Source organism: Lactuca serriola, chromosome 6, assembly GCF_051521515.1.
Source record: "Lactuca serriola cultivar US96UC23 chromosome 6, Lser_US96UC23_V15, whole genome shotgun sequence".
Lineage (NCBI taxonomy): Eukaryota > Viridiplantae > Streptophyta > Magnoliopsida > Asterales > Asteraceae > Lactuca > Lactuca serriola.
Window position 1 is genome coordinate 24,732,812 of NC_136413.1, and position 25,318 is coordinate 24,758,129.

At 37.9% G+C, this 25,318-nt stretch overlaps 1 protein-coding gene across 1 annotated transcript; it reads left to right on the plus strand.

The window, feature by feature from the left end:
• The first annotated feature begins 13,343 nt into the window (after nt 1-13,343).
• On the plus strand, nt 13,344-14,961 carry LOC145059586 (scarecrow-like protein 23). The gene is made up of 2 exons (XM_079007415.1): nt 13,344-14,244; nt 14,324-14,961. The coding sequence occupies exons 1-2, from the start codon at nt 13,344-13,346 to the stop codon at nt 14,959-14,961; spliced, it is 1,539 nt and encodes a 512-aa protein (XP_078863541.1).
• Nucleotides 14,962-25,318: the final 10,357 nt, after the last annotated feature.

The following is a 25,318-nucleotide window of genomic DNA, read 5'->3' on the forward strand; positions in this document are numbered from 1 at the left end:
GAAATTCAACATTCAACTAATGAATGAACCTCAAACAACACTATCATTTAACATGAGGAAGAAATTACAGTTTAGCAAGTTGAAAACTCATTACCCCTTCATTGATGCAGTACGGTTAGCATGCCACTTGAGTTATATGGTTTCCATATAACTACAGATGGTGATGTGTTTATCAGTGATCTTACACTAGTAAATTTATATGAAATTGCTAACTATGAGGAAGTAATGGTAGACCCCGAGGCTGCTAAATGGAAAGAGGTGATCTACAGTGAGATTCAATCCATGTATTATAACCAAGTGTGGAAATTGCTTGATAACATACCTAGTCCAAAGACAGTCGGGGAAAACAAATCTTCAAGAAGAAGGATAACATGGATGGGAAAGTACACACTTTCAAAGCTAAGGTTGGTTGCTAATTGGTTTACTCAAACCTAAGGAATTGACTATGATGAGAAATTTTCACCAGTAGCTAAGATAAAGTCTATTAGGATAATACTTGCTATAGATACGTTTTGAGAATATGAAATGTAGCAGATGGATGTTAAAATCGCTTTCATTGGTAGGAAGTCATAGGAAGATGTCTTAATGAGTCAGCCAGGGGGTTTTTTACATGTCATGTTTCCTGAAAAAGTGTGTAAGCTTAAGGACTCGGTTTATGGATTGAAACAAGTATCTCGAAGCTGAAATATTTGCTTCCATTAGAAAATCAAAGAGTTTGGATTCCCTATAACTGAAAATAAGTCCTACATATATTTCAAAGCTAATAGGAGTATAGTGACCTTCCTTGTTTTGTGTGTCAATGACATACACCTTATAGGAATCAACATTTCAACTGAGCAAGAAGTTAAGTCTTTGCGAGGAAAGTGCTTCACTATGAAGGATATAGAGGATGTGACCTATATTCTTTAAATCAGAATTCAACGGTGTATAAAACATAACCTTATTGGTTTTAGCTAGAGTTGATGTTTGGATAAAATAGCGAAGCATTTTAGTATGGAGGTTTCCAAGAAAGGAGAATTGCTTGTTCATTTAAGTTGTGTAAGACTCAAAGTCCCAGTACATATGCAGAGATAGCTGACGTGAGTTGAGTCCCATATGCTTTTGCTATAGGATCGATTATGTATGCAATGAGATGTACTCGCCTTGCTGTTTCTCATGCCATAAAGTCCCAAAAATTCATATTAAATTTTCATTTTTAAAACAATCAACCATAATAATGATTTGTTCCATAACCAATCAAAGTGAATATATCATTTAAAAAGTAAAGTAAAAATCACAAATAGTCAATGCGGAAAACTGTGGGGGACGTTGTGCAGTCACGTTGGGCCCTTCCCATTGGAACCGGATGTACCTGAAACCAAAAACATAACATCGTAAGAACAAAGCTTAGTGAGTTCCCTAAAATACCCTATACCATACATAGAATGGAGATTGATATGTGCCAAACATAGTCTTATAATTATTATCATGCCATGAGCTATATCATGGTCTTTTCTTGCCAAGCGAGGGCCAAAACCCCAATCTTTCAAATAAGTGATAAAAGCCACCTCCTAGTCTGCCATGCAGTATCACAAAGACAACTACCATCCTACATATAATTGCTAGGTTCCAGGCCCTATTCTTGCATACAGTTTGTTTGGAGCCATATCCAAGTGCTTATATATTTGCAAGGGGCCACCACTTGGTCTTCCTACATAACATAATATAGTGGCCATAATATAGTGGGTTGGAAATGGTGCCTTCAACCCACGAATATAGTGATGAGACTCACCTCAAACGGTAAATGGATAGATGTCATACACGAGTCGTTGGTGCTAAAGTCTCTCGTACTAGACATATCCACAACCCAAACCCTACATAGCAATTAAGGTAATACTCTACTTAACGAATCCAAAAGCCAATGCTAATCTCCATTCAGGAAAAAGAACATTTTGCCTTTCCAAGTCCTCAACCCCTCACAATTGACCAAGAGCTAAACAAGTCAAAAATTCAACGGTCAATGGCAAGGAACTTACACCATGCGTACTCAGTCTACGCCATGCGTATTAAGTGTACCCCCTACGTACTATGCTATTAACCGCTTTCTATTTTAGCTCTTAATCCGTATAGACCAACCATCTATTGCTCAAATATGGTCCTAATAAACATATAGATTGATAAAGTTCCTAACTTTATGCCTTTGCATGTCTTAAAAGAAAACAAAACCAAATCTCAAGTCTAAAATGAACTCTAATGCCCAAATACTCACGCATGGAAGGATGGGAGTGACCAAGCTCGAATTTTTATCACTCTATAAGCTCAAAAATGCTAGAAACTACCACTCATGAGGTCTGGAGTAGCCCATACTCACTAGACCCAAAATCAAGGGACCAAAAAGCTCATAAATCCCATAATAAGCATGATCTATCTAATGAATCATCAAGGTTCAAGCTCTATACCTCCTGGAGGATGTTGAAGAAGGGTACAATATGGATGTAAAATTTATGGACTCCCCATATATACCTTCAATGACCTCTATATTCACAATACACACAAGAAAACACTTCGATGCTTTAAAATCATCACAAGATGGCTAGGGTTTCAAGTTTTTTGATCAAAAGGGTGGAGGCTGGTGATAATAAGAACCCCAGGGGATTAGTTTCCTTAAACAGGGCTAAGAAACTTGCAATTATGGTTTTTACTTTGTGTAGTTACACCCTGCATAGTCCACTAAAAATGTCCCACCCTTCAGCCATTACGCCATGCGTAGTGCAAAGCTCTCATTTCTAGCTGAACTTCTAGCAGCTATAACTTCTTCATTTCAACTCTGTTTTCGGCATTCGTTATATGCATAGAAAGGCATTGAAGAGCCACACACTCTTATCTACTTACTTTTTTTTAACACATATTGAACTAAAACCCTAAACCATGCATGAAACCCACGATATAGTTTTTCCTTTTCCACCCTTCGGTCCAGCACACAAATGAAATGAAGGGTTTAGATCACACAACCAATGTTATCAACCTTTAATAAGGTCCAACTGTAATTTCTCAGAGCACAAAGCCTTTTCATGATCGAATTTTGGTCGACAACCCCAAACTAAGAAACGACCCAAAAGCCGACACCAGACGACCCCTTCCAATACTCCTATCAAATCCCATTCTTATAAAAAATAACTCATCCCAATGAAGAAATGAACCCTATCATTCAGTTCTTAACCAACGAAAGAAGACCCAACTACTCTACCCTAAAAATGAAAACCCTAAATAGTGTCTGACTTCCTAACATACAAAATCATCTCATCCCACATCCATAATTACTCGAATTCGCAACCCGAACCAAACGAAACCCTTCTGACCCTGAATTGTCTTGCTGATAACTGGAAAATAGAATCCCCGACCAGCTGTCACTGTTGAAACCTCACATTTAAATAAAAAAGCTACTCCTAACACTAGTCACAGTCATTGGTGTCATACCAAAATAAAATCACATTCTGCTCAACAACATTCACATTTTGATTTATCCAAGATCTCTCAAGTCTCGTTCTAACCCATCAATTAACTGAAGTATCAGATTTCCAACTGAGTACTATAGTTGATAGCCTCACACACGTTTGGAACACGAGACTTCATCCCAGAGTCTATCTAACAAAAGTTAACATAGTATGTTTGCCAACACGGCTCCAGCATCCGTTCTGTTCTGACCAGGGCTACATAAATAACCAACACACAAACATAAGATAGTCCACTTCACTCTAGGTGAATGCTAACAACCCAACCATAGTCTTACATCCCACCCGATCCTAAATCGACCTACAACCCTCCTCAATCCCATGAATGTTGTGGCCCTTCCAGAGTCTCACAACCCTTCCTACCATGTTCTAATTCTACCTAATGATGGAGATGATCGAAATCATAGATTCCCAACACTCTCACAACTACTCAACAACCTAGTGAATGTTACAGGCCATAGCGTAGTCATACAATACTTCTATACTGCCTACCAACCTAGCAAATGATATGGGATACCCTGATGTCTTACAACACTTTTGTATACCATCCTAGTGAATACTACGGGCCACCCCACAGTCTTACAACACTCCCATACCGTCTACCATCCTAATGAATGCTACAGGCCACCCTGTAGTGTTATAATACTTCTACCACTATCTATCAATATAGTGAATGCTATAGGCCACTCCACAGTCTAAAAATACTTCCATGCTACCATGTCCCCAACCCATGGCCTTCCAACTATCCATGAGAATACTCAGCCAATAATCATTACAAGTCGAAACTCCAATCTGCTAATTCCCATCATGTATTTGGGTCATGCTTCAAACCTAAAAGCCTTTATCAAACAAGAATAGACAGAGAGGTCCTAACACAACCCTCAACTTGAGACTAGGCACAAACCCAACATACGCCACTAATTAACTATGCTTCTTCTCCTCATACGAGATAACTTGGTTCCTAACTTTTCTTCTCTAACTACAAGCACCCAACGAACATTATTCCTTGCATAAATTTTGGCTGTTTTCACAATTAGAATTGGCTTTCCACTTGCCATTTGCATGACATTCAAATTTGACACGTATTGGGAATATTTCCATTAATCTCAAGCAATGCTCCCCCACCCGGAATCATTTGTACCCTATTAATCTCATTCCCATTCGTGTTTCCAAGCCATCTACAATTTCACCACTCAAAGCTATCATCAACCTGAGCTTACAACAACTAGCATTCCTTGACCAGCCGACCTAGCATACACACAACCCAAAACCAGATAAATATACACCAATATCTCAAAGTATTTTCCACTAATACAACTTAAAAACCTCAGGTTACATTAAACGAATGATGAAGAACGAATAACCCAACCATCGAGACGTGTAAGTAACCAATCCAACAACCTACATACTATGGAGAAATTCCCATCCGAACATGCAATCGACCACACTCTGTTGGTATGAATTTAAAAACTAATCTTACACCCGTGATTAGACTAGTCTTTCCCTACATCACAACCACAGAAGATCCCTATGAGCCATGCATTCAAATTCAATACATTCATATTACAGCTTCCTCAAACTTCTTGTTGAACCACCAAAATCAACTCGGCTGCTGGGTCTGCAAGCATAACACTTAGCGTCTCCCTCTTAAGGCTTGCTCCATAGCTTGGTCGATGTCTCCAACATCGAAGCCTTAAACTAGCTCAACTAAATACCCTATAAGTATGGCTCTGAGTATGAAAATTTACATTTGAAGATTCTTGAAAATATAATAACTAAATCATCATAAGGAAATTTTGATTTCTAGGTGGAGACTTAAGTAAATTGAACATAGCGTCTCGCACACGTAATTACGTAATCATGGACATAAATAGTAATAGATCATGAAGGAAGTGAATACAATACATACCCGCAACGTCAACTGATGGAACTTGGATCTCCTCGGCCTACAAGTAAAACGCTCAGGTCCTTACCATGGGAGCCTCCACTCTGCCCTCGCAAACATCAGTAATCGTTAGAGACTGGAGCTAGTGTCTTCACCGCTCCACTTTTCAAAAGTGGATAATCAACCTTCTTGTGGCCCACTTGGTTGCAATAGAAACATATAAAATTCGATACCTGGGGCCAATCGGTACTGAAATGACTAATCTCACAAAACTCGTAACAACGCATTCCCCTAGATCGGCATATCCCATTGTGTTGTTTCCCGCATGCACCGCAATGACCTTGACCCTACTACCCCTTTGACCGCTGACCAGAAGTCTTGGGTCTCTTCATATGATCCCTAACTCTCTGCACCTACTTTTCCTTCCTCTTTAAGAGGTGCTTCAAGTTAATCTCCCACTCTCAGGCTCTAGCTATCATGTCCTCCAATGTCTGACAAGTTGAAAGCTAACAAACTCCTTAATATCTTCCCTCGGCATGTCATGGTACCAAGTCTTCTTCATCACCTCATCTGAGGCATACTGTGGGACCATCAAAGTTCTCTCCCTAAACTTGGCAGTGATCTCCACCACGATCTTAGTCGTATGGTGCTGGTACTGAAACTCCATCGCCAGCTATTGCACCTCGACAGCTAGTGCAAACTCCTCTCCAAATTACATCACAAATTCAAGCCAGGTCATGGCCTCAATAGTTGGTGTTCCCAGAGTATATCCAACCTCCTCCTACCAATCCCGGGCTCGCTCCCTCAAACACCTTGTAGTGAACCTCACATTCGACCCCTCGGGGAAAATGATCTTCATCTGGGCACACTCCATGTCCATTATCCAATGTCTGGCAAAAATAGGGTCTTTTACCCTGAAGAAATATTGTGCCCCAAATCCTCGAAATTCCTTAAACGTGAGAGCACATGCTCTGTATCGTCTGACGGACATCTCAGCTCAATAGGCTCAAAGGCGCTCGTCCATCATCTCATTAATCCCTCCCGTGATCGTCCTGAGCATCATCTAGGTCGCATCAAGGATAACTCGCATAATCTTCGATGCAATGAACTCGCGTAATCCCTCATTAACTAGTTTAGTACCAAATCCTGAACCGGAACTAGATCTTGAACCTCTCGCTCCACAACATGTCGTCAACATTCTGAAAAAGTAAAACAATGACCAGAACATACGCAAAGACTCCTCATTCCACGGGCGTCCTAGATTCTCCTTGACTTTCTTTGATTCGAGTGTGGAGCTTATACTTTTCATTGCATGGGACCAATACTATATTGCGCACCTATCCATACTTTCCTCAAGAATCATCCTGAATTCTTTAAGTTATCTTCTTGAATTGGTACTCCAATTACCCGCTGAACAACGTATCCAAAGCCAAAAAAAACACTTCCTCAGCTCTCCTAGGTTCCTCACTCCACCCTACCATTATCTATTGAAGGACCTATACTAATGTTAGCTAATTACTTCATTAATACAACTACATGCAACAAGGCATAAATAATCCTTCGACTAAAAGATTCAACCCTACAACGGTTACACTTAGACGGGAGTTGTGCAATACAGCCAAAGCCACCACTCTGAGATTATTTAACCATTACAACATGTAACTTAACATATTCATGAAATAATTAACTCTCATCAATATGGGTCCCATAAAGCACAAAGCAATCAACGTTCAGGCATTGAGAAATCTAAACCAGCGCATGACCTAAACAGGTCATTCTATCTGATCATCTGAAATCCATACTAGCATGCAGTTCTAAATGCTCAACCAACAGGTATATAAAAGCATCTCTCCTAGCATTCTATCATGTAATCCCGAGTAGATCCTTAGCCCTAATCTAGCATGCAATTCTCATAATATATAAAATAACATCATGTATGGGTATTCTAGGAATTACTTACTTGAGCTCGACTAATTGCACACATCGCACTCCTTTTCTTTATAAAAATTTCTTGGAAAATTCATTTTCTTTCAGAAAGATTACCAATTCCTCAGTTTGATTTCAGACACACCTGAGAGTGTGCCGAAATCCCTCAAACCAGGGCTCTGATAGAAACTTGTAACATCCTAAAAAATTCATAGTAAACTTTTCATTTGTAAAAGAATAAACCATACAAATGAGTTGTTCTAAAAGCAATCAAAGTGAATATATCATTTAATCATAATAGTGAAAATCACAAATAACCAATGAGGAAAGCTCTGGGGGATGTTGTGCAGTCATATCGGGCCCTCCCTTTGGAACCGAAAGTATCTGAATCCATAAACATAAAACCGTCAGAACAAAGCTTAGTGAGTTCCCTAAAGCACCCCATACCATGCATAGAATGGAGATTGATATGTGTCAACCATAGTCTTACAATTACTATCATTCTATAAGCCATATCATGGCCTTTTCTTGCCAAGCCAGGGGCCAAAAATCAGGTCTTACAAACAAGTGCCAAGAGCCACCTCTTGGTCTACCATGCAGTATAACAAAGAAAACTAGCATCCTACATATAATTGTCAGGGTCCAAACCCAAGTCTTGCATACAGTTTGTTGGGAGCCATATCTAGTTCTTTCGTACATTTGTCAAGCCCCACCACATGGTCTTCCTTCATAACATAATCTAGTAGGCTGGCATTGGTGCCTTTGACTCATGAGTACAGTGGAGAGACTCACCTTAATCGGTAAACAAATAGATCTCATACACGAGTCATTGGTGCTAATGTATCTCCTACTAAACATATCCATAAACCAAATCCATATTAAAAATTAAGGTAATACTCTACTTAACGGGTCCAAAAGCTGATTATAATCCCTATTTGGGCCAAAGACCATTTTTCCCTTCCAAGTCCTCAACCCTCACAATCGACCAAATTACGAGATTTACTGTAATTTAATCCTTCATGGTCTATGACCTAAATTATGGGATGTCACAAGTATCGGAGCCGAGTATCGAGGTGTAGCAAGTGCAGTCACTGAGACCTGTGCACTGCGTAACTTACTTCGTGAGCTTCATTATCCACATCTTTCCGCTACTCTTGTGTACTGTGACAACGTCAGTGTCGTTTATGTGTCCACCAATCACGTTCAACATCAACACACCAAACACATACATATCGATATTCACTTTGTGCGAGACAGTTTTAATGGGTCAAATTCGTGTTTTTCATGTCCCATCTTCATCTCAGTATGCTGACATATTCACCAAAGGGATTCCCTCAACTTTGTTCATGGCTTTAGATCCAGCCGCAATGTTTGTTAGAGACCTCCCATTCGAACTACCGGGGGGGGGGGGGGGGGGGTGTGTTTAACATATTGTATGGTGTGTAACAGTCCAATTGTGATTAACCATTTTATAAATTTATAACATGTTTATAAATCACACATCAAATGTAATGGATTGTAAGCATTTGTTCCGCTAGGTAATTTGGAGAGCAAGTCTCCCATCGTGAGCCAAATATGTCATGGGCCACTTCTAAAAAAAAGGTCAAATAGTTACTATAAATAAAATGTAGAGTATATTCTTTTGTGTTTGCATATTATCATTATTTATGTAAATTTATGTAAATTTATGTATATGTGCACTTATGTTGTATTATATTAATGTGTAGCCTATGTTAGTCCACTGTATTAGCCCTTTAATCTTTGGTATTGCATATATTTTAGTGGAATGCATTATTGAAGTTTATGGGAAAAAATCATTTGATAACATAGCTAAATTTAAACAAATATCTTTTTTACTTTTTTGTTTTATAGTTTAATTAATAGTTTTAATTTTAGAATCAAGATTATACGTGTTCCTATAGTGTTTGATATATTGTCTGGTGGGTATTAGTCTAGTTGTGATAAACCATTTTATAAATTTAAAATATATTTATAAATCACACATCAAATGTAGTGGATTGTAAGCTTTAGTTCGACTAAGTAATTTGGAGAGCAAGTAATTTGTAGAGTATGTTCTTTTTGTGTTTGAATATTGTCATCACTAGTTTATAACCCATGAGAATCACGGTTAGAAAATTAATTAAATTTCTAAGTAAAAACTCAAAACTATTAATTAATAATTTTAAATAACTTATTAATTAAAAGATATTTTTTAGTTATATATAAAATTATAATTGTTGATTCAATTAAATATATAAAATATATCATCTTATAATTTGTATAAATTTTATTTTATTATAATTTGTATAATTTTTATTTTATTTTTATTCTAATATTATTAATTTAATGTGATTAAAATGTGATTTAAATTTGGAAATTTGAAATTTGAAATAGAGAATTAATAGATTGATAAGTGTCATGATATTTATTACAATGCCTAACATTGTGACACATGGCAAAATAACTACTCTTTTATTAGTATAGGGAGATTTCGCCCCCTTCCCCCTCCCTCACAGTTATCACATAATCATTTTTTCAGTTTTAGAACAATCCATAAACAGAAAACACACTTTATTATGATGTAGTAATCGTTCCACCATCTCTACTTCGTCACAAGCAAAGAAAAGTACAACGACATGTTCTATTCTAATTTATAGTTACTGCTCAAGATTGTAATTTAAATTTTACGGATGAAGTATCTAAAAGTTGTATGGGTTAATTAAAATAGAGAAAACAAAATCCTCCTGCCTTCTGTTATCCATCTTCATACTCATTAAATTAAAACAAATGTCAAAATCAAAACAATTAATCAAAAGAGAAATTGGTGGATTACACATGTTATTATTTATATATGAATGAAAATAAGTATGAACATTATATAGGAGGATTTTTTTTAAACAAATATTAACATAACATAAAATAGGTCAATACATATCGGCGGAAGGCAACTGAGCAAAAAGTTGCGTTGTTAGCCCTTTCTAGATGGTAAAACCAATTCTTTTGAAAACAACATCAACGAATCTATGAGATATTACATTAGAATACATGACCCATTGAATTCTGTTGAGGAGCTCCAACACCTCTGGTGCGAGAAAACCAAATGTATCAAATGCAAAGGGTACAAACACATGTTAATTTTCTATACATGAATTCTTGTGCTTTGCCACTTTGCACGCATTGTCCTTCAAAGCGACATTCTCTGCTATAAAACCCCCACTCCTTAAATCAACAAGAGGAGAGACCCCAGTAAGATCCACACAAGTGTGCTTCCCTCCTACCGTCTAAAGACCAAAATGACAGTCGGTCTGTAGGTGGATCTTCCATCCAACGGGTCCGTCAAAAAGCTCACTGATGCTTCTTTCCTCATGAAAATACCAGCACGCCGACAAGCATCAAAGAGAACATCCTTAACCACAACATGCCGGTACTTGAAATCAGGAAGCTCTCTACAATGAACAACATCTTCCCTAAAAGTGTCCAAACATGCCTTGCGGCAAACTGGGGATATATTGTTAATTGGGAATAGATGAATCACGAGGCGGTAACGAAGGATGGTTCGGTACTCCACGGGAGACATATGTTGGCCAAGGCCATCAATAGGGATGGTTAGCAGAAAATCTTATGCATGAGGTGCTCAAAGAGACTCAAAAACTGCTTTCTATCTAACAGTCATGTCGAAGCCGACTTCCATATTTTTGATGGTTTTGCTAAAAAGGGTACACGACAATGTTTTTTTTGGGATTTAGGGGGTGGTGTCCTTATTAGTGAAACCGCTACAGTCGAATGCATAGGAGGAAACCTTGTAAGCTGAGTAGAAACCCAAACCTCCGAAATGAATAGGCAAGGAAGCCAGACGCCACTAGATGTCTCCACAAAAGGGGCCTCCACATACCACCATATCCTCGATAGACCCGCACAATCCTTTGTCAAAGAACAAAACCGCCTCTTCTATGTGAACTGGTTGGCATGTCCTTAAACCAAAGGAAATTTTTTCAATGTCCATACATGATTGAAGCAAAAGGAGCTCACTCGGTGGGTCACATAGTTGTGCAAGAAGACCCATCAAATCAACAGCATTGGTCGCTCTCTTCATGGCCAGTCCTCTAATAACCCCGCGTCTCTGCTAACAGCCCCCCTAAGGAGCTTCACCCTTAAAGACGGTCTCCCTATATTCGATGGGAATAAATCGGCAGAAAGGTTCCTACCATTACATGAGGGCCAAAAATCTCCGTTTTCTTAATGTTCATTTCAAGACTCAAACCTGTACCATTCACCCGAATAATGTTCACCGCTCTAGCCACCTCCTCTGAATCCCCAGTGATAGTTCCATCATCTAGATATCAAGCATGGAGAAGGGGATTGCAATTGTCTCTAATCTTGTGCACAAGAGGATGCAAAATGAGGGCAAAAAAAGAGTGCCCAAAGGGTCGCCTTACTGCACCCCAGTGGCAGACCATATATGTTGGTCTCCTATATAAAGTCTCGCTGCTTGCCCGTATAAGAAATTCACGCACAAAGAAATAGAATGGCACATCCTCCTAACCTCGTGGAGCAAGGCTGATCTATCAACCAGGTTAAAGGCGTTCGAGAAATCCACTGTAAGCATTGCAAGAGATCCATCAGTGTGGTGTTCAATCAACACCCTATTGGCATTGTGTAACACAGCGTCAACACCCCCGGAGACACCAACCCGAAACTGAAAATCATTAAGGTACCTGGCCATTTCTTTACCCACACCTTTCATGGCAACCTTGGAGACCAGACATCTCCATAAATGCCTACTGCAATTGGACGGATCCCATTGTCTGGTTTAATCAGAAGCGTGAGAGGAGCAGATGCAACAAACTCTGCCAAAATGGACAAACATCTTCCCGCTAACCATAAATTAACCACTGCAGTGATAGCACGTATAAGATTTGTGGCTATAGCAGACCCTTCTTCACAAAGGGCATCCAAAATGTGTTGAGCCCTCAAACCATCTCTTCCGCATGAAGTTCCTTTAGGGAAAGATTTCATGCAGCCAAATACACAATCATAGTCTTCTATCAGGGGAGGTTCAGAAATTATGGGGCTCGGCATGGATGGAGGTGGCCTGAAAGGGTGTTTGTCCCCCAAAAGCTTAAATAGTATCACCATTGTATGGGGCAACACCCGATGAACATAACACTTTCACTGTTGCAGTAAAATGCCCATCGGCAACCTTACAGAAACATTGTCTGATGTTGGTGTTACTCAATATAGACTCCTTCATATTTGAAATTTCATTAAAGTTAGATTAAAAAATTGCGAATCATTTTATGACGTTTATCATAAGTAGTAAGAAAAATAAGAGCATATTTAATTTGTCATTACCATTAATAATCCATATAAAGAGAAGTACATAATTGATGTAATCAATTTGCCACAAATAAAGAGTTAACAAAAAATCAAACATCAACAAAAGAATAAATGAATTCAACTAAAAAATTATGAGAGCAATTAAGCAGACAATGTGCAGAGAAGATGATCAAGAAATTAGTAGCGGTGGCGGTTCGTCTCTCCCGGTGGTGGCTGTCATCTCTTTGATAGTTGAGAGTGACGGTGTTTGCTGGTTTGAAATATTTGGTGGTGGTGAGGCAGTCTTAGAGAGGGTGAAAGAGAGAAATGGTCAAATGACACTTGTATTGGTAAATTGCTTGTAATTTTTATAATTAGATACGGCTATTGTTTCAAAACTGTAATTTTATTAAAGTACAGGTATTTCTAATAAATGTATTTTATTTGGTGTTTTCCATCGGCTAATCTCTAGTAATGACATATAGATGTTTACACTAGCGTTTTTAGTTTTATTCAATTGGTTGCCGTACTTGACCTCTACTTTGATTCGGTAGCTAGGAAGTTTTTATCTTAAAGATATGTGTTTTACCCTTTAAGCAGGCTGATTAGCATCTAGAACACATTGAACTAATCGACCTGTTACTATCATGTTGCTTGAGATTGTTTACAGGCATGGATCTAGAATGTATTTTAACTGGGACATTCATGCATTCAGGATCATAACGATGTTTCATTCTGAGCAATTTGATCTTGCTAAACTTGCAGAGGAGAATCATTCTTCTGAAGATCTTGATAACCTTTGTTTCCAATTCACCTCACCACCTGGTCAAAATACATTAAATGCTACAGATTTCCAGTTGGAAGAAGATGAAAAGGACAACCCTTTTGCATCACTTGGAATTGTTAAAGACTTCTCAAGCAGATCAAGAAAAATGAATGGCGAAAAGATTCATGTTCTAAGCTGTAATGTCGAAGAACCTGAGGCAAATGAGCAAACACTGTCGACTCCTGAAAGAATTCGAATTGCTGGACAACAGTTTATTGATTCGTATTCTTCAAAAGCTGATGAAATCTGCCAACTCAGCCATCCCTTTAAGGTTTCGTTTTCTGGGCTCTCTAATGATGAAACTAAAGACATCCAACTTCTGGTTACCCTTCTAGCTTCCGCTGAAAAAACGGGTCAAAAACAGTTTAATCAAGCAAAAAAACTCATTCGGTTATGCAGCGATATGTCTTTCAATGAAGGAAACCCCGTCGAAAGATTGGTTTACTATTTTTCTGAAGCTATTCGAATGAAAATAAACAGCGAATTGGGAAGTGTCGCACGTAATGGACTTGAAAGTATGCAGTTTGATCTTCAAGAAGCCTTGATGAACGTGGACTCATGCATCTTTGCATTTCACCAGAAAGTTCCTTTATCGCAAGTTTGCCAGTTCAGTTCGTTTCATACAATAATCGAAAACTTGACAAAAGCTACAAAAATTCACGTAATTGATCTCGAGATTAGAACAGGGATGCAGTATGTAGTTATGATGCAAGCTCTAGCAAGTCAAAGTGAATGTCATATCGATCATATCAAAATAACTGCTATTGGTACAAGATCGGAGTCCAAGATAAAAGATACCTGTACGTAAGCTCTAATCGCTGAGTTAACAAAATATTTCCAGTGTATATACATTTTGAAATCTTTGGCGCCTTTGTGCAGGTAAGAATCTTGCTGATTTTGCGAAGACGATGAACATCATACTTAGTTTCAAGATAGTTATGGTAGCTGATATAATGGATTTTAATATCGATCTTCTTGAACTTGATGGAGACGAAAAGGTTGCCGTCTACGCGCCATTCATTTTATCAACCCTAATTGTGAAACCGAAAAGTCTCGAATATCTTATGCGGGAGATTCGGAAGATCAATCCTTGTGTAATGGTCATCACCGAAGTCGAAGCAAACCATACTTCACCAGCTTTTGTGGATCGTTTCATTGAAGCTCTTTTCTTCTATGGTGCACTTTTCGACAGTGTGTCGGATTGTTTGAGCAACGATGATCTGAACAGAAAGGTTATGGAGTCTGTATTCTATGGTCACTGTATACGAAATATTGTGGCAGCTGAAGGAGATGAGAGAACAATTCGACACATTGGCGTTGATGTTTGGAGGAAATTCTTTCAGCGATTTGGGATGCTGGAAATAGAATTGAGTGATGCGACACTGAATGAAGCCAAGTTGCTGATCGATAACTTCAAACGTGGGGATTCTTGTTCGCTTCTTGTTGATCGTGGATGTTTCCTTGTTGGATGGAAAGGTGTATCAATCTTCTCTGTTTCTGCTTGGAAGTTTATATGACAGATAGTTCAAACACAACCAACAAAAATTTTATTGTAGTTTCTTGTTGACGCTTAGTAACCTTAATGGAAACATTATCGTATTTCTTGTAAACTCTGTGTTTCATATATTCTTGTTGACAAACGGTTTAATAAAGTTTATTATAATGATAACATCTGATCTGATATGTTTGTCCTTTTAAGCAGGCTAATTGGCATCTAATCGCCATTGAAGAAATCGATAACTGCAGGGCTACTATCCAGTTGTACATTTCAACTGTATTTTAATCGCAAGATTCGTGATTGTATCGCACTCAGGCTAGTGATGTTTTCTTCTAAGCAATTGCATATCTGTAAACCTGAAGATGATGATCGTTCTTCCAAGCTTGAGGAACTCAGAAAAGATGAACAGGAACCATGTCTCAGTGGTGACTCGGAAGATTTACAGAGTGTTTCTATCGATGTTGCCTCTCAACCTGATCAAACTATCGTAAAGGGGACACCTGTCCAATCGACCAACATTGAGAAAGGTTCGCCCATTGTGTCTGTTGAGATTCTTAAAGATAGTGCACCAGAATCCGATGAGTTGAATGGCCAAAAACTGTCGACAAATGAAAAAATTCGGCTAGCTGGACAGTGGTTTATCGATAATCATTCTTCAGAAAATGATAAAACCTCCGAAGCTAGCCAACCTTCATTCTCTGGGCTATCGGATGATGAAGCTAAAGACATCAAACTTCTGCTTACTCTTCTTGATTCCGCTGAGAAAACAGGTCAACGACAGTTTGACCATGCAACCAAACTCATTGAATCATGCAATTACACTTCTTCAGCCGAAGGAAATGCCATCGAAAGATTAGTTTACTACTTTTCAGAAGCAATCCGTGAGAAAATAAACCGTGAAACTGGAACAGCCGCTCACGATAGACTTGATAAGTTTCATATGTTTGATGTTCAAGAAGCGTTAATGAGCGTTGATGCAAGCATTACATCATTTCATCACAGGCATCCATTATCGCGTATTTGCCAAATTAGTGTGGTTGATACGATAATCGAAAACGTAAAAAAAGCAAGAAAAATCCATGTAATCGATCTCCAAATCAGGAATGGTATGAAATATATAGCTATGTTGCAAGCTCTTGCCACTCACTACAACAGGCATCTTGAACATGTCAAGATTACTGCTATCGGTACAATAGCCGAATCAAAGATAAAAGATACAGGTAACTCCTACATCATGTCTTACAACATAATGTTTTCCATTTCTCTAAAATTTAAACATGGTTTTTGGTTTCTACAGGAAGGCGTCTTGATGATTTTGCAAAGTCGATGAACATCCCATTTACATTCAAGATTGTTATGGTAGCTGACGTGTTAGATCTCAACATAGATCTTCTCGAACTCAATGATGATGAAGAGGTTGCAGTCTATGCGCCAGTCTTTTTATCAGGCCTAATCGTGAAACCAAACGATCTTGAATATCTAATGGGTGTGATACGAACGATTAATCCTTGCATAACAGTGATTGCTGAAATTGAAGCAAACCATACTTCACCTGCCTTTTCTCATCGTTTCATTGAAGCCCTTTTCTTCTATGGTGCACTTTTCGACAGTATGTCTTATTGTTTAGCCAACGATGATCCAAGCAGAAGGGTTTCAGAGTCTGTATTTTTAGGTCAAACTATACGCAATATTGTGGCAGCTGATGGAGACGAGCGCACGATTCGACATATTAGTGTTGATGTTTGGAGGACGTATTTTGCACGATTTGGAATGGTGGAGATCGAACTGAGCACCGAGTCGTTATCTGAAGCGAAATTGTTGATTGACAGCCTTGACTGTGAGAGTTGTTGTTCAATTCGTGTTCATGGTAGGTGTTTGCTCATTGATTGGAAAGACATACCAATCTTTTCTGTTTCTGCTTGGAAGTTTGTATAACGTGATGTCTTGTTGAATAGATCAGCCCAGAAAAATAAATAACATATAATGGATGCTGAAAATTTTGTTTCAATAACAAACTCGTGGGTTAACGAGTATAGGGATATTTTGGAAAAAAGCTTTTTATTCTAAGTATTTGTTTTAGATTAGGAAGTTGGCTGTTTGTTTAACAAGTATTACGTATTGGTTTAGATTACTGTTTTCATTAGTATAAATAAGGACATGTATTAGTTAGTTTAGATAAAGAATTACAGCAATAAAATCCTTTTGTCACAGTTTTTCTTGTTCCTCCTTTGTTTGGTCTTGGGGATCAAGGTATTACCTGGTTTGTTTATACCGACACTTGGTATCAGAGCCTAGGGCTCGTGAAGAGGTACGACAGCCGGTTTGAGAATCGGTTTCAAGAAAGCTGTAGCCTTTCGGGACAGACGCATCAAGAACCGGGATCGGTTTAAACGGGTGTGGATTGCTTTTGAGCGCGAGTTGAAGCATCTCAATAGCAACCCCGATTTCTCTTGGTCGAGCTTGCTCTAAGGTAGAGAGTGACTAACCTGAGGCGCAGAATAAATAGACCGGAAGATATCAAAGTGGATGGCTTTGATTCGGTTCGTTTTGCGGGTGAAAGAAGACGGTAAAGATAGTTGTGACCTTGTCTTGTTGTTCTATGGAAAAGTGTTCTCAGAACAAGTTTGATTAGGTCGGGGTTGTCAAAAAAGATAATAAGACATTGATCGATTGAAATCAAAAGTCAGAAAAATCAAAGAGTTGTGTCTACATTAATCGACAACAATGATTAACGAGGAAGAAAATTCGACTTGTTCGTGATAAGGGATACCGATATAGGTGTGTGAAAAGCGGACATGAAGGATTTGTCATAGCAAGTGGCTTTAGATTCAATTCGTTTGGCATGAGTGAAAGAAAACGGTGAAGCAGATGGCTTTATTTTCTTAGTAGATGCAGATGCCACTTTGAGCAAAGGTGATAGGAATGAAGGAAGAGATTGGAGAAACAACATGATATGGACATTATGGCGGTGGAAGTTCAAATCAGATGGCTTTGGATCTGGCTGGGGAGAGGTCGTGAATCCTGGAAAAGTCTAGATGGTAATGAACGTATCCAACGGGATGTCATGTTACATGTTACGTGTATTGTGAACAATCAAAAGGGTATGGAGGACTTTAGACATGACTAAGATGGAGGTCAGGTGTCCGAGAAAAGTCAGATGCTTCGGGAAGATGGTGATTCAACACTGTTGTGAACAAGAGATATGACCAATCCGATTAAGTGGGTGATTGTTGGCTTAATCGGATTTATGAGTGTAGGGGTATTTTGGGAAAAACCTTTTTATTCTATGTATTTGATTTAGATTAGGTAGTTGTATGCTTGCTTAGCAAGTGTTACGTATTGGTTTAGGTTACTGCTTTCATTAGTATAAATAAGGACATGTATTCGATTAAGATGCCTCATTGAGCAAGAGTGATCGGAACAAAGGAAGAGATTGAAGAAACAACACGGTGTGGACATTATGGCGTTGGAAGTTCAAATCCGATAACTTTGGATATGGCCAGGGAGAGGCCGTGAATCAAGAAAAAATCTAGATGGTAATGAACTTATTCAACGGGATGCCATGTTACATGTTACGTGTATTGTGAACAATCAAAAGGGTATGGAGGACTTTGGAAATGACCAAGATGCACGTCAACTGTCCGGGAAAAGTCGGGATGGTTCGGAAATATGGTGATTCAACACTGTTGTGAACGAGAGATATAACAAATCCAATTAAGGGGTGATTGTTGCGTTAATCGAATTTATAAGTGTATGGGTATTTTAGGAAAAAAAAAACTTTTTATTCTAAGTATTTGATTTAGATTAGGAAGTTGTCTGCTTGCTTAACAAGTATTACGTATTGGTTTAGGTTACTTCTTTCATTAGTATAAATAAGGACATGTATTCGTTAGTTTAGATAGAGAATTAGAGCAATAAAATCCTTTTGTCATAGTTTTTCCTATTCCTCTTTTCTTTGGCCTTGAGCATCAAGGTATTACCAATTTAATATCTTATACAAAGAATGCTAAGCGATGATTTTCTAGTAAAATCTTTGTGATAAAGAGCTCTTGTTTTAAGAATCAAAAGCAAACAGGGTTATAACCACTCAGTCCTAACTTTTACCACTACAAGAAAACAGCCCTTTAATGACGCGCAAACAATGACACTCGCTAATAGACGACGCGCATTTGTAAGTGCCCTAAAAGATAATGTCAGTTTTGCAAAATTTGAAGGATAGAGGGCACGCATTTGTGCGCGCCCTAAAATTAGTGTCAGAAAAGAAAAGTAAATAAATGCGGAGGGCGCCTTTCATAAAATGTGCGTCATGTAAATATGTCGCTTTATAATTTTTAAGTGAAACACGCGTTTTAGGCGGGAAATGAAATCAACGAAAATTACCCCTGCCTATTGAATCCCAAAAAGTTAATCCCCCGCCTCTTCTACTTAGCAAGAAAAAGCCCTAGATCCCTCATCTTCATCTTCAGTATCATCAAACATCTCTCTCTTGGAATCAGATTCTTGAAAGATCGAAACCCTAATTTTAGCCCTAATTACGACATATCTTACCAACCGTTATCTTCAAATCGCATCATAAACGACGACCACCACGACAACAGTCGGCTATACAAACCTTACCAAGATCTTAGAGTCCCTGTACAAACTTCCCACATCTCCTGAATACCTCTATCAAGAGGAATCGATCGCTCAATGACGTTCATGGGGTGAAAACCTGATATACTACACCGGCATCGGTTACCTCAACGGCGCAGTAGTTGGCACCGGGAAGGGTTTAGTAGAGGGCGTGAAGGCTTCTGAGGCTAGAGACACCATGAAACTTAGGGTTAATCGGAATGAAATTCGTGGTGGCTGGATTAGCGACTAGAGCGTATTGGCTGGATTAGTGACCGGAGCGCCTTACAAGGCGGCGGCGGGCCCTAGGTCAGCGGCTGTTGCCGGAGCTATTGGTGGAATAGCGGTGGGATTAGCGTAACAGGGAAGCATATTTTGAAGAGATACGTACCAATCTGAGCTCGATCTGTATTCAATTTCATCTTACTACAAGTTTTGGTCTTTTGAGATTTCCAAGTGTGGTGGCTGTGAATACTCCATCGTCAAATAGTTTCCATAAACACGACATAATAGAAGAAGGGAGGAAGTGCTAGAATTTCCTAAAAATGAAACAGATTTGGGTGTTGTGGAGGAGCCACCGGTGGTGGCAAGTGAAGTTGAAGCATCTAAGGATAATAGTGAACTGAAAGTTGAGCCAGTGATGAAGGAGGCTGACGGTTGGACTTTAAATGTTAAAATTAAAGTGGAATAGGATCCAACTCTCGGTGCAACAGCGGGATTGAAGACGAACATAAGCTCTTATTTGAATGCTGAGATCGTTCATGGTGTATATTCTGATGAAAAACCACCATTTGTGATGGAACTTGATGGATCTCTTCCTTTCTACATGCTCGATGCATATGAGGAGTTTTTTGGCTCTAATGCTGGCAATATCATTCTATTTGGGAAGGTATTTTAGCTAATTCAGTTACATCTCAGTTGACCATGTACATATGTATTATAAAGCTTGAGTAATTATATAAGACTCATTATTTTATCATTCTTACTAAGATAAAGATTGATCTTGATCTTTAATAACTTTCATTTGAATCAAGGTCAAAGTAGGAAGTACTTATCACAGCTATTGTGTGGTGGTAAAGAATATGCAAAGATTCATGTATGCTATCCCAAATGACCCAGTATTTGAAGACTCTGTTATTATGAAGCTTTTCACACCATGGTTCATGTAATACACCTCTTGCCTTTGCTCCCCTTTTCTTCTTTAAATTTACCAGCATCATATTGCTTATATTATTATTTACTATCTATTTATGCTTTTTATTTTATTTAATCAGGAGATGGCATTTGAAAATGATTTGGTGAATAATTAGAATCAAATATTCATTTCTTGGATATTTATAAGTTATAACCCCTAAACAGCTAAACCTATACAATAAAACTTTATTTGAAATAATCTGATAATCATTTCCAAATCCGACATCTCGAGTTTATAAAAACTTTATTTGACATAATCTGATATTTATAAGTTATAACCCCTAAACAGCTAAACTTGTACATACTAATTCTTTTCTTTCTTTGTTTGATTGCATGACTTGCAGATAAGATTCATGGGAAAATGGGAGAAGGTGAGTACAATTTATGAACAAATTACATCTAATTGTTTGTAATATATCATTATATATATTGACTAATCTGATTGATTCTTGTATCATTCAGGTACACAAAACATACTTCTCGTGTCTACGGAGTATGTGAAAGTGGCTGATTACAATGTATGATTATAAGTCATGTCAAACACTTTCTTAGGTGTTTTATTTAATAGGATAGACACAATTCCCACTTTTAAAACTCCTAATCTCAGCACCAACACACAACCATAACCATTGTAGTTCTGCCTTGCCTCAATCCTAGCCTCTGGCATCTTTATAAATTGAAAAAATTACAATCCAATTTGTGATGGTATGGAAGATTACAAAAATAGAGAACAAATCTAGAAAACTGAAGACTTTACATCTGTATCAGAAAGATTAGAGAGAACCATTAATTCCCGACTTTTTACATATTTGCCCCCATTGATTATTTGGTTTGAATGATGTACATAAGAGAGCAGAAGAGAGATTGTTATGAACTGGATTCTAAGACCAGATTCAATAACATAAAACAATCAAAAGATTCTAATATGGATTGAGAAACCTCTATAATACCAAATGATTACAAGGTTGAAGATAGGATAGCTGATTCGAGATAGCCAATCTCCCGAGGAATAAATTCCAGATTTCACAAAAAGATTGATTTATCACTCCCTTCCCACTACCCTCTATTATACTATCTGGCATAACAAACTAAATAATATAAAATACCTAAACTGTCCCTAATGTCCTTTTATTTGTTGAATTTCCCATATTGCCCTTACCTGTCATATATTGCAGAAGTTGATGCATAGCAATACCCCACCCCAAAAAGAACCACCTTGTCCTCAAGGTGGATAGAAATTGTGTATAGCATCCAAACGCTCCTTGGTGACCTCTTTGTCTTGCCCTTTGCCTTGCCATAAATCTTGAATGGTGTTCCCGGGATCTCAAAATGCAACACGAATTCTCTATATTTTTCTGTTAATCCATCCCCCGATCTGGTATCTTCGAACTTGTAGCTTACACCAATGAGTTTATTCAAAACAAAACTTACCTCAAAGGCACTAATCCATTATGGTAATCCATTAAATGAAGCGTTTCTATCTTCTATCTCCACCAATGATGCTTGTATTTCCCGGCTGGTTGTGAGCTTTTCTTTGAGTTTTGCTATTTTAAGATTCAATGGTAATTGGAGAAACTTTTCATGCGGGGTAAACTGATCATCAAATTTTGTTCCAATCTGACCATCAATTCCCTTCTGCTTGTTTCCAACAATTGCTAATATCACCAAATCAAAATGATCACAAGGATGAACCCTGGTTGTATAACCCATTCTCATCATGTTAGCACTAGTCACAATTGCTGGAGTGGTCCATTTAGCTATCTTGTTAACATTATTCTTTATCTCTATGAATATTGCACCCCTTTGAGTGTTCATCTTCCTTGTTAACAGGTTTAGAAATTCTGGGAAATCGATGGTTCCATTACCTTCTACTTCTAATTCATTGATCATATCCTGAAGTTCAACTTCAGTTCTATTTTTCCCAAGCAATTTCATAATTGTTCCAAGTTCCTTTGTTGTGATGCAACTGTAGCCATCCTTATCGATTAAGTTGAAGGCTTCCTTCTTGATACCTCCCAGCTTGTAGGTGGTTGTAGACTTGCTGGAGTCGACATGTCCAATAATGTCGATGCTAGTGTGAATATTTTCCTTGCTCCTCTTTAATGAAGTATCTGTAGACAAGCTTTCTCGATAGAATGAGGAAGATGAAGAATTGCACGGCGGTAAGGGTGAGGCACTGATACGATTGGGCGATATTGATGCCGACTGGGTTACTTTTGTTGTCGTAGATTTAACTTCACATGGGCCTGATTTCTCTTTAACATTCATGGGCCAATCCCCTGGCTGATTCAATTTGCGTGTGTCCATAGATCTAATTTTGGCCCACTCATTATTTCCCAACCAAGTTCTTTGATGACCTAGGTAACACTTGTCCGTTCCATCTGTACTTGTCTTTCTTAGCCATGGCTCTGTTCCTCTATCATGATACAGTGTACATCAAGCTATTACTTTCTTGGAGTTTTGAAATGCAGCCAAGCTGTTGATACTCATGGTGCATGTTGAGGGGTTTGTAAGCATCAACAACAACAGATTTTTCACATTTACTTGAAGAACATGCAAAACCTACCACAGCCAATGAGAAATTTCAATTTTGGTCCTTGTGTTCAGCAAAAACTTTCGGTTTTGGTCCAAATCTGAATTTTTTTGGTCTTTATTTTCATGTTTCGTAAGGAATTTGGTCCTAATTTTGTTAAATCTAACCACTCAGCAAATAATTTGGACAAAACCTGAAGAAAACAATATGCCACAGGAACCAGAATCGTAATTTTCAATTTATTTTATCAATAAACTAATTTTGAAATCACAGCATATTTTATTTTTGACTGTCTTAAAAAGCATAGTTCTTGAGTCATGAAAGTACCATCAAGAATTCGAGCACCACGAGAGGTCTACATAGCAATATTGCATAGACACAGGTTGGACTAATGAGATAGAAATTGCAATTTTTTGTCACTCCCAACCAAAAAGGTAGAACCAGTTGGGAAATTTTCTCTCTCTGTGCAAATGACATGAATGCCCTTCTCATTATCTCATAGAAATAGACCTAAAGAGCTTGTCCAATCCCATCCCTTGTAACAAATGCAGACTAGGTGTTTGTTGTCTTTCTCTCTGTGTGTGTTCTTGTAACAAGGATGTTTGTATGTAAGAAAGCCTTGTTTTCTACTTTGTGGTAAGTTGTGTTACTTGTGTTTGCATTATTAGGTCAATGAAATACACACTTATATAATATAGCTTTACCAGATTAAGGGGTTGTTTCTATTTCTTTTGATTGACCGAGCTTAATCTAGACACATGGCTGTTCTTTATTTGACTTAATCTATACAGCATGACATAACAGATTAAACCAAAAAACTTGGTTTAATCTATTTTGATACACACTCTTTACCTATTTGTTTTTCTACTTTTTTCCTCACGTTAAAACCTGGTTTAATCTATTCTGATACACACTCATTACCTATTTGGTTTTCTACTTTTTTCATCACGTTAAAATTGATGAATATTATTTGTTAGATTGCAAGGGTAAAATGGTGATTGAAATTCTGTATAACATATCTCATTATATGAGTGGTGATTCTTAATCTTGGTTGCAGATGGCGTTCATAGTTGCATTCTGTCAGGTGGTTAGTAGGAAGATGAATACAGGTTGCAATATTGTTTTCGATTGAAATTTCAAAGTAGGATCTCTCAGTCTCAGTCTCAGTCTTTGATGAGAGCCACGCCATGGAGATGGATGGAGAAAGATATAGAGGTATGTGTGTACATAATTTCTTCCCATCTCTCATTTCCTTTGTTAAAAGATTTTGTTTATTTCTCTCATATTTTTGGAACCCATTGTATTAACTAATGCCCCTTTAGTAGTAGCAGTAGTAATAGTAGTAGGGGTATAGTTGTCATTGTTGTTGGCCAAACCAAACCAAATTAAAGCCTAAGCCTTAGGTGGGGTGGGGGAATTATGTAAATACTGCTAGTCGTTTTAGTGTGTAAATGCATGCAGATCAATGTTGTGTTACATTACATGATATCTTTGTTGTTGTAACCTGTTTACAATTGGCTTTCTTCCACATGATAAAATAGTAATAGTTAGGAGAGGGTTTTTATTTTTATTTTTGAAAATTTGATCATCAACAAGAACAAGGCTGTCTTGTAAGTGTTATTTCATCAACTTGCAGAAAATAGCAACGTACTTGAAATATGGAGCTTGAAACTTAAAAAAGCTTACAAGTTTTGATTGGTGGATTGATTCTTTTTAAGGCTTATTCTGCATGAATTGGTTATTAGGATATATCATACTTGATAAGGTTTGTTCAAAGTTTTATAGAATTAAAGTACACTAAAAAATGTCAACGGCTAACTTTTTGGGATTTTTCAGTTAAAATTGTGCAGAAGCATTTCTTATGCTGCAGTTGCTGCTCATGCCGATCAGACTAGCGGGAAGAAATTAGCACTTTTCCAGGTTCCTTTTTACTAGGCATTGGGGAAGAAGATACAGCCCTGACTAAGGCAACTGAAAGTGGCGATACTGATCTTGTTTATCTTGTTCTCTTTCATATATGGCAGAAGTTATTTATTGT